Raw genomic sequence first — 10,444 nt, 5'->3', positions numbered from 1 at the left:
TGCATTTTAACCTGTATTTTAAATTGTTTTTTTCCCCTTTCTCTTTCCCCCCTATTACGTTTTGACTGTGATTTTATTGGTGTTAGCCACCCTGAGGGCGGGGTATAAATAAAATTTACTACTACTACTACTACTACTACTACTATTACTATTACCTGGGCTGCCAACATTCTTGGACCACGTGTCTTAGCTATAGAAATGCCTTGCAAAAAAAAAGGTAATGCTTCCTGATCCGGAGTTTCTGATCTCCACTGGATGCCCAGGGTACTTTTGCAAAAAGAAAAGAAGCAGCAGACACAAATGAAAATAGCATCCCAGTTAGCTCTTGCTGATTTAATGCGCTACTGTTAGGCTGCTTAGCAAGTTTAAGAGACACACAGCAAAATGTGCCCAGAGACAACCTTGGGCCACCCAAGCAACCATTCTATACAACTGAATTAAGGGCTCTGTGTTTGCCACGCCTTTCCAAAGACACATGGAAGAGCCTATATCCCATGAGGCTGCTTTACTCATCAGGTTCATGTGAGCCAGAGATGGAGAACCTGTGATCCTCTAGATGTTGCTCGAGTCCAATTCTCATCAACCCCAGCCAGCATGAGCAGTGGTCGGAGATGATGGGAGTTGTAGTTCAACAACATCTGGAGGGAGATAGGTTGGTTCCACACCCCTGATAAAAGCCACTCTTAAGACTGGGCAGCTGTGTGCAGCCTCTTTCTAACTGTTTTAGGAGACAACCGGTACCAGAGGTTCTGAAGAGAAATGCATCCGTTCACAATTTTAATATTCCAGATCTATTGAAGTCACTGCTACCCCCTGTCTGTTGCATTAAGTGGCTCAACTTGCATCTCAGAAGAGACTGAATGGCTTGCTGGAAATTATCACTGATTATGGCGTAAAGTAACAAGTTCCCACAGGTGTTCAGGGCAGCCAGTGGCCTGGATAGAATGTAGGCAGCATGGATATGGTTTTCAATATCGCAGCTGACTCGGTACAACCTTAGTTCAATCCGAACAACCCTAAAAATATGGAAAGGTAGAAAGCACACATAAAAGACTACCAGGAGGAAAAATGCAAGTCTACGAGCCTTCTGCTTATAAGGGTTTTGAGTGTGGGGCCCTGTAGCCAAGGTATAGATGATCACAGTGTAGCAAAGAGTCACCGTTATTAATGGCAAATAGAAGGCCAGGCCAGTTAAAAACCAGTTGTACCACCGGATAACATCCACGTTTTCAGAACTGGTAAGGTCGAGGCAAAGAGATTTGTTCTCCTCCATCGTTGAAGTAAACAAAAAGTTGAGAGGACCCATGGCCAGCAGCGAAATTACCCAAGATGCAACGCAGGCTGCAACAGCCCATGCCTTTTTCCGGACGGAAAAAGACTGTATTGGGTGGACAATTGCAATGTATCGGAAGATGCTGAAGCAGGTCAGGAAGAGGATGCTGCTGTACAAGTTGAAGTGGAAACCAAAGCGGATGAACTTGCACATGAAGTCTCCAAAGACCCAATGCTCTCCATTGGCGTAGTAGTGAATCAAGAAAGGAAGGCTGGATAAGTACAGGAGGTCTGTGCAGGCCAAGTTGAACATGATAATGGTGCTGCTTTTCCAGGGCCTCATCTTGAACGTGTACACGCAAATCGCCATGATGTTGCCTGGGAATCCCACCGAGAAGATCATGCCATACAAGGGTGGCAGGTAGGATTTCCTGAGTCCATGCACGTCGTCCGTGCAGTTCTCAACAGCAACTGCAGCGTAGCTTGGCAGCGCGCTGGTCTGGTTGGTTGCATTTTCAAAGGCAGTTGCGTCCATAGCAACCATTGTGAGACTTCACGAGGGCGGGAGAGAGAAAAGAGGGTGGGTTTGGCTTAGACAAGTTTCAAAAACGACATGATCATGTTATTTTGCTATAGGAAGAAAACTTCTGGGGATGCAGTTAAGTGCAATATAATCAGGGTGGTTAGCTCTGTGAAATGTTCTCATGGTTTTGTTCCCCAAGGATGTAATGCATCCAGAGAGAAAGAGAGAGGACACCCGCTGCTGCATGCCTAAATACTCAACAGACATGGATGGAGAGGGTGGGCTGTCTTTTCCTCAATTCTCCTCCTTCCTTCCATTCCCTCAAGACTTGGAATGGAAGAAAAATTGAATTCATATTTCTGTTAAAAGCGAACTCACCAAATTTGCTCTTTCTAAAACAATACAAGAGCTGAAACATGACCAACCATTGAAATTTGCACTTTGCACTTTTCTGAATTTTGCAATGCAAGCGATATATATATATATATATATATATATATATATATACACACACACACACACACACACACACACACACACACACACAGCCGAGCAATATGCAGTAAAATCCCTGTACGGTGGTACCTCTGGCTACGAATGTAATTCGTTCCGGAGGTTTGTTCTTAACCTGAAACCATTCTTAACCTGAGGTACCACTTTAGCTAATGGGGCCTCCTGCTGCCGCCGCACCGCCTGCACACAATTTCTGTTCTCACCCTGGGGCAAATTTCTTAACCCGAGGTACTACTTCCAAGTTAGCGGAGTCTGTAACCTGAAATGTTTGTAACCCGATGTCAGAGCCACCCGAGGTCCCAGCTCACAAGAGACCAAAGTCCAGTCCAAGATATATACAAAAGGTTTTATTGAAGAACATTGTTGTCGTTACATCCAAGCTCCGTGGCTCCGCATCTGTTACCCTTAGATGTTAGAAGTCCCCTCTGAGTCAGTCCCGCCCCTGCACCAGCTTAAGAGGCTTGTACTGCTCCACCTTTTCCTCTCTTTCCTTTTCCGCAGGGTCTTCCTGCCCCCCTGTGCTCCCTCCCTCCGGGACTCCCCCGAGGCTGAGTCTTCTGCCGCCTGCTCCCCCCTCATTCGTGCTTTGGGACCAGGCTCCTCCTCAGGGCTCTCCTCATTTCCGCGCGCCTCCACATTTGAACTTGGCGCGCGTACGTTGCCTCTGACCTTCCTTTCGACCGTTACGCTACTCTCGGTACTACACTCCTCCCCTTCCGGCAGGACGTTTTGCTCCGAACTCCTTCCCCTCTCTGCTTCCTGTTCTGCTCTTTCTGACACACTGGCAACTCCACCCCCTTCACTCCGTTCCGACGGAGAGGCCGGTCCCGATCTCCAGCCCCCACTGGGGATTCCCCCTTCGTTCCCCTGCTTCTGACTGCCTCCCTCTCTACTGCCCCTTGGCCTGACCAGGGGGGCTCCCTTTTGGGAATCCTCGGATTCACTTGACGGACTCACTGACAACCTCGGGTCGTCGTCGTCCTCTTCCTCGTCGCCCTGGGACCCCTCCCCCTCGCTCTCTGTCCCTGAAACCCTGACACCCGAGGTGTTTGTAACCCGAGGTACCACTGTATTAAAGTGTGCATGTAAGTGCATATATGAGTGGGGGAAAAAATGTATAAAATCCATTGTGCTGCTTGCAAGAATATGCATATTTGTCAAACCTGCACATTTTTTTTAAGGAGAAATTCACAATGGGAGAAATAATTTTTCGTAAGGACCCCACCATCCCTAATCACAAATATGGAGAACTGAATTTAAGATTGGAAAAATGAGAAACAAAAAGAACCCCAAACTGGCAGATCCCTGCCTCCCTGCTCAAGAGACCTTCACACACCTTAACCCCAAGAGCAAGGAGGTTCTCAGAAGCCTGAAATTAGAACAAGTACGTGTGGAAACTGCTGGTGGTTGGGGGTGGGGAAGTTGGGTATATGTGTTGAGCCTCCATCTTTAATGAACCCCCACATTTAGGGTGCTGTGCACTATAGGAGCATCTGCAGAAATAGGATCTACGCAGGCCTGTAGCCAGCCTCCAAGTTTGGGGAATGGGGGAGAGCGGATGCCAGAAAAGCAGAGAGGCAGTTTACACATTAATGTATTACTTAAGATTCATTAAGGCTATATTAATGATGATAATGAATATCATTGCTACCGTTACCTGTGCAGGCCTTGTTGCAGGTAAGAGGGCAACTATTTCTGGGGTTGCCAGAGTACAGCCTCCTCCTCCTCCTGCCTTTCCTTCCATTCTTCACCTCTTTGATTTCATCCTTCCACCAACCCACCCTCTGGTTGCTTTCCTACCTTCCCCCCTTTTCTCTTCCTCAGCTTCCCTTAACTCCTTTCATTTCCTTGTCTGCCCATTCTCGGTCCTTCTCTTCCTTTTATGTTCTCACCAGGACCTTTTAAAGGCAGGGGAAGGGGATTTCCTAAATTTTAAATTATTTGTAAAAAAGGGGGGGAGGGCCCCCCCAGCTTCCCTCTGGCTACAGGCCTGGGTTCTGTATTCAGATTTTATTGGTTAGATTGGCTCTGTTTTTTTAAAAAAATATGTGATTAAAAAGGTGCATTCTGACTAACCAACCCCCCCTTTTTTTAAAAGATGAAGTTGATTTTAAAAAAACAAGCATTTAAAGTAACTGCAGGTAGCAAGTACAGACTTGGAACAAGAGGTCCCTTTTTTAAAAAAGAAGTTGGTTTTAAAAAATAAGCATTGCAAGCACTGACTTGGAACAAGAGGTCCCTCTTTAACTCTCACACACAAGGGAATACTACTAATGGCTCCTTCACTACCTCTGCTGAGTTTGTGCATTTTCTGCATTCTCACAATCCCCTAATAGCCAAGCCAGCACATGATTTTGCATGGGATTTGTTGCATGATGCTGTAATTGGCATGGAAATCCTGCGTTATAAATCATGCATCGTTTAACATTCCCCAACTTTCTCTTGGTTGTTTTTAACGTCAGAAGGTTTGTGTACCTGTCAGTGATTTGCATCCCCTCTGATCCTCTTCATGGTTGGAAATGAGAAGGCAGCAAACTAGTTGGCTACAAAGGGAGCTGGATGACAAAAGACGACACTCCTCAACTACTGGAGCAACTCTGAAGTTCCACGGAGATCCATTTCCATATTTGCAGGGAGACAGAGAAACAAATGCTTGCACTACGGTCTGGAAAGGGAGGAACTCTGCCCTGCGTTGACTCCTGTACAACATAGTGCAGCTCTATATGTTTGTGTCTAGTTGTCTCCTGTCCCACCCTTTGCAGCAGAAACTGCTCACAGCCTGTCCAGTTTCGCTGTTATGGGTGTTTAAGGTTTGCCAGGCAATGTTTCATGGAGGAAAGGTGATGAATCAGTCATATAGCTCTCACCATCCACCTGGGAAGATTTCTCCCACAGGAATGTAAGCAAGCCATCGTTCTTCCATGTAGCTCATTGATGTGAGCGAAACACTTTAATCCTCTCTTCCTCCGAGTGTCTGTTTATGCTCCCTGTGCAATGAATTCCTTCTGCACCAAGAAATAAGAAGCTTGATAGCCGAGAGGAGCAGAAATGGAGAAATATATTCACTTGATTTGCCCTCTGCTTCTAATGATGGAATGCCACCCTGTCATCGTAGACCAACTGTAACAATCAGAATAATAATTAAGGAATTATGTAGAGGCAGGAAGATAATAAATGTACTGAACATTGTTCAAGCCCTACCTAGTGATCTAAGAAGGCCACAATTTTCATTCTTAACTGTCTTTTTCATAAATTTCCTACTTCCCACAAACAAATCAGAATTCATGCTGACTTAAAAGAGCCAACATTGTCTACCCTCTCCCAAATTTTGTGCAAAGAAATCAGGATGAATGCTCAAAAAGTGGGTTATCTGGAATCAACCTTAATTTCTAATTTCACAGAAGTATTTCTTGGTCCTAAAATAAGATCTTGCTGTCACTTTGTTTCTATAACCATGTCAAAGAACTGCTACAGAAGTGTTGGGTGGAATCTACACACATATAAAAACCTGCTTTTAAAAGTGTTTTTAAAAATACATTGAATTTTCCATAATGCTCACCAGTGCCATTAAGTGTCACATTGTATATTGCACTTAAAACACACTTAAAACATTTTATTTGCAGCTGTATAGCTGAGTCCTTGGTGTGGGCAGGAGTAATATATCAAGATCTAGAAAAGCCTCAGAGCCTGTGACAGGAAAAAAAAGACTCATTGATTTCAGAAACAGGTTGGCAGCTGTCTTCCTTACTTCTGCCTTTTGATTCATGTATATGCTCTGCAGAATCTGTTTGATTAATGACATGGACCAGAACTGGATAAACTACAGTAGTGAATTAAACAAAATGCATTCGGTTATGTACACTATCCATTTACAGAACTGTGTGTTTTTACTTGGTGCCATACCTATACTCAGGCGTGTGAAACTTTAGTGATGACATCAAAAGTCTGAAATTAATATATTTTGGTTTGACACTTTTGAATAGTTCAGTAACTTTGTATACTGTTTTTGACAAAGGTGGCTTTAATCTGCATGTACAAAACTGCATTTTTTAGGTGTGTTTGATTTTTTCTTTAAATTAAATGGGCTGAAATTGTCACTGGAGTCCAAATTATTGGGTGGATGGATGGATGGATGGATGGAGATACTGCATTTGTATTCTGCCCTCATGACTCTGTTTCCAGGTGACATACATACCCTATGAAATATACAAAGACAACCCAAAGTTTAAATAGTTTTTAAAAAATCAAATTAAAATTAATACAAAATAGCACCCACCTAACAAAAATCTGCTTTAGACCAATGGACAGTTTGCAAAGCCAGCCCCAGGCATAAATGAAGTAATCGAACCATGAGGTTATCCAATTTTGGACAACTGGAACAAGACTCTCTGTCTCCATATAGCTGTGTGCTTGACAAGTCAACTATGTGCTCCTCCCCAGTCTTACTTTTTCACTCCAAATGCCTCTTGTTTCTCTGCCTGCCCATTTTATGCCTGCTTGCTTCTCTTCTGTGTAACAATCTGCTTCTGTTTTGCGATAGGCTCCCTTCTCTTGGCTCTCCCCGCCACATAATTCCGCTCGGTCTCTCCTCCTTTCAGTTTTATTTTATTGTTTCAGCAGTTTACATGCCATTAAACGTTTTTTAAAGGTCTAAGAGGTTTACAGTGTTGATCGTAAACCTTGTGCCAAAGGGATGGGCAGAAATCTTAGTCTCGCCCATGCAGTGGAGAATGACCCATTTGGGAGAGTGAGGCTATGCCCCACTAACCTCATTTGGTCCTCTGTCAGTGACCACCTGCCTGCCTTCTTATTTAGAATAATAGAATCGTAGAACTGTAGAGTTGGAAGGGACCCCAAAGGTCATCCAGTTCAACCCTTGCAATGCAGGAATCTCAACTAAAGTGTCCATGACAGATGGCCATCCAACCTCTGCTTGAAAACCTTCAAGGAAGGAGAGCCCACAGCCTCCCAAGGGAGTCTGTTCCACAGCCAAATAGCTCTTCCTGTCAGAAAGTTCTTCCTGATATTTAGTCAGAATCTCCTTCCTTGTAACTTGAATCCATTCGTTTGGCTCCTACCCTTGGGAGCAGGAGAAAATAAGGTTGCTCCATCCTCCATGTGATAGCCCTTGAGATGTTTGAAGATGACTATCATATCTCCTCTCAGTTTCCTCTTTCCCCAACTCCCTCAACTCCCCATAAGGCATGGTTTCCAGACCCTAGATCATCTTGGTTGCCCTCCTCTGCACACCTACAACCAGTGCAGGGCCTGGCACTGGTTTTCAGCTGTCATCTCCTCAGTCTCAGTGTGGCCTTTGCAGAACTCAGCAGGGAGAAGGATGGGAGAAGGGAGAAGGATGGGTACAAAACTAGAATGAGTCCGCTCAGCCTGTTGTTGACTTGGATACACATGCTGTGCTGAACTAATTATAAACATTTTTAACACAATGACATTTCCACAATCCGTTGTCTTGCATTGACAGACTTGAAAGCTACATGAGGAAATCAGAAAAGGGATGCTTCAGAATAAGGACAATGTAGGGAAACGTTTACAAAAATAATTAATGCTATTTTATGGTAATGTGTAAATGTAGACGTCATGCTATACCCTTTTATGAATCAATTTGTCTTCTAACTTGGACCCAGCTGTACACCTGCAAATATAATGTTTTAAGTGCACTATACAAATGTGACACTAGATGGCAATAATGAGCTTATGGCAAATTCAATATATTTTTCAAAATTTTTCTTTTTTAAAAAATAGCTTTTTCACAGTGTGTTTTTTTTAATATGTGTCCACCTTAGTTGTACCTTAAAATGAATTTTTGACCTATCCCACAGGATCAGCATGTCTTAAAATAATTTATAAAACAATCCACTCCTGCAATATATTAGCTGAGATGGCTGATATACCTAGTCAAACAAATCCATATTTCATTGCTTTCAGAAATTGCAGCAGGGAGTTAGGAAGAAGGCAACACATATCTGACCTGGTATACGGTACTTTATTTCCGGAGACCCCTGCCCATCAGTCCAGCCCCTTTGTTCTGCCCCAGCTGTAGTAACCAAATAGCCTTAAAGCCATGAAGAATGTGTTGCAGCGGCAATTGCATTATCTCAATTAACTGACCATAACTGCTTTAGCTCTTTGCTGTGCTCATAATGAAAAGTGATCTTCCAAATCTGCTCTTTGCATTAGTGGGAAAGTTCCCATTAATGTCAATGGAAGCTTCTTCTCCAGTGTGAATAGCAGCGTTGGGAAAGAGGGGTGTCATCAGCATTGTAGCATGGGAGAAAAGGGTTAATCCCTACCTCTTGCAGTTCCGTTCCTTGTGGGTCCCCCAGTAGCTGCTATTTGCATTTCTTTAAAGCATGTGTGTTAATTGCACTGTACTCTCAGAAAGATCTCTGAATTAAACCATGAAATGGATGTCATATTGTGAATGGTACTGAATTTCTTAATAGTGCAGGCCTCCAATAATCCACTGTCAATTTTTGATGCACTAAGATCTCACTGTATCTCAGATTAATCTGTTTTCCCCTCTCGAAAGGTCAGCTTGGCTGATGTTTCCAAAACAGTTTCATATATCCTCCATCCTGGTGCCTGTACACATTCCCCTTCAGTTTACACAAGCTGAGGGCAAGAAGAGTTGCCACATACTTCAGATTTCTTCCAAGGCCAGTTCTAAGCATTTCCTTCTCCTGCTCACATGCAAAGACAATTTTTATAACTTGCTTGGCATATTTATTTATCCACTTATTTTTGCAAGTGTAGGAACACAAATTCCAGGGTTGTAACATTCTCCAGTGCCTGCAATTTAGCATAAAAGAAAACAAAATTATTGTATATAAAATACTATCTGGAGTTTAATTTTAAAAAAGAAAAAGAAAAAAAAGAATGGTTTTAGAAAATGCTGAATTAATTAAACACAATATTCTCCACCCAAGAATATGGCCACTCAACAGACAGAATATTCCTGGTTTAACATAACATCTAGCATACATCATGCCTAAATTAAAGTTATCGGACTCCCAACTCTCATCAGTCCTGACTGTTGGTCATGCTGACTAATTCATTTGGAGTCCAACAACATCCACAGCTTCCCCATCCTGTATTCTGGCTGCATCCAATCTATTCTTACAGTTTCTGCTAGCAGGCTTAGCTGTTGACTCTGCTGTGTACAAAGTTGCATGCTTTGCCACATATATCTAGCCAACCTAGATTTTTGTGGGGCAATTAGGGGGCAATTCCATGACAAGATGGCGCTGTGGTCTAAAAAACAGAGCCTAGGGCTTGCCAAACAGAAGGTCGGCAGTTCGAATCCCTGCGACAGGGTGAGCTCCCGTTGCTCGGTCCCTGCTCCTGCCAACCTAGCAGTTCGAAAGCACATCAAAGTGCAAGTAGATAAATAGGTACCACTCCAGCGGGAAGGTAAACAGCATTTCCGTGTGCTGTCCTGGTTTCACCAGAAGCGGCTTAGTCATGCTGGCCACATGACCCGGAAAAACTGTCTGCAGACAAACGCCGGCTCCCTCGGCCTGAAAGTGAGATGAGCAGGGAACCCCAGAGTTGTCCGCGACTGGACCTAATGGTCAGGGGTACCTTTGCCATTACCTATGGCAAGATTCAAGGGGATGGGCAGCTTAGAACACACTGGCTCCTCAGCACAGCCAGCTGATTCCTCCTCCCTCAGATGGCATTAAGAAGAAGAAGAAGAAGAGTTTGGATTTGATATCCCGCCTTTCACTCCCTTTTAAGGAGTCTCAAAGCGGCTAACATTCTCCTTTCCCTTCCTCCCCCACAACAAACACTCTGTGAGGTGAGTGGGGCTGAGAGACTTCAGAGAAGTGTGACTGGCCCAAGGTCACCCAGCAGCTGCATGTGGAGGAGCGGAGACGCGAACCTGGTTCCCCAGGATTACGAGACTACCGCTCTTAACCACTACACCACACTGGCTCTCCCCAACCCTGGCTTAGCCAAAGATACACCAGTGTTACTGGCTTGGCTCAGTATACACCATGGCTTAGCCAAGGCTTGTTCAAGTCCCCAGAGAGTGACTTGGCAGTGTCATGGCAGAAACGGGACCAGAGCAGAGGGACCTAGGCTGGATCCTAAGCCCGTTCAGCTCAGTCACAT

At 44.1% G+C, this 10,444-nt stretch overlaps 1 protein-coding gene across 1 annotated transcript; it reads right to left on the bottom strand.

Annotated features, from left to right (window-relative positions):
* Positions 1-768: 768 nt before the first annotated feature.
* Positions 769-5,442, bottom strand: LOC310842757 (2-oxoglutarate receptor 1-like). The gene is made up of 2 exons (XM_083734897.1): positions 4,784-5,442; positions 769-1,823 (listed from the first exon to the last, which is right to left on the bottom strand). Exons 1-2 carry the CDS (start codon positions 4,798-4,800, stop codon positions 770-772), a joined length of 1,071 nt encoding a protein of 356 aa, XP_083591023.1. The 5' UTR covers positions 4,801-5,442; the 3' UTR covers position 769.
* Between the last annotated feature and the right edge of the window lie 5,002 nt (positions 5,443-10,444).

The sequence above is a fragment of the Podarcis gaigeae genome (assembly GCF_964106915.1).
Source record: "Podarcis gaigeae genome assembly, chromosome: 4".
NCBI classification, from domain to species: domain Eukaryota; kingdom Metazoa; phylum Chordata; class Lepidosauria; order Squamata; family Lacertidae; genus Podarcis; species Podarcis gaigeae.
This window is presented reverse-complemented; position numbering and strand designations above follow the sequence as displayed.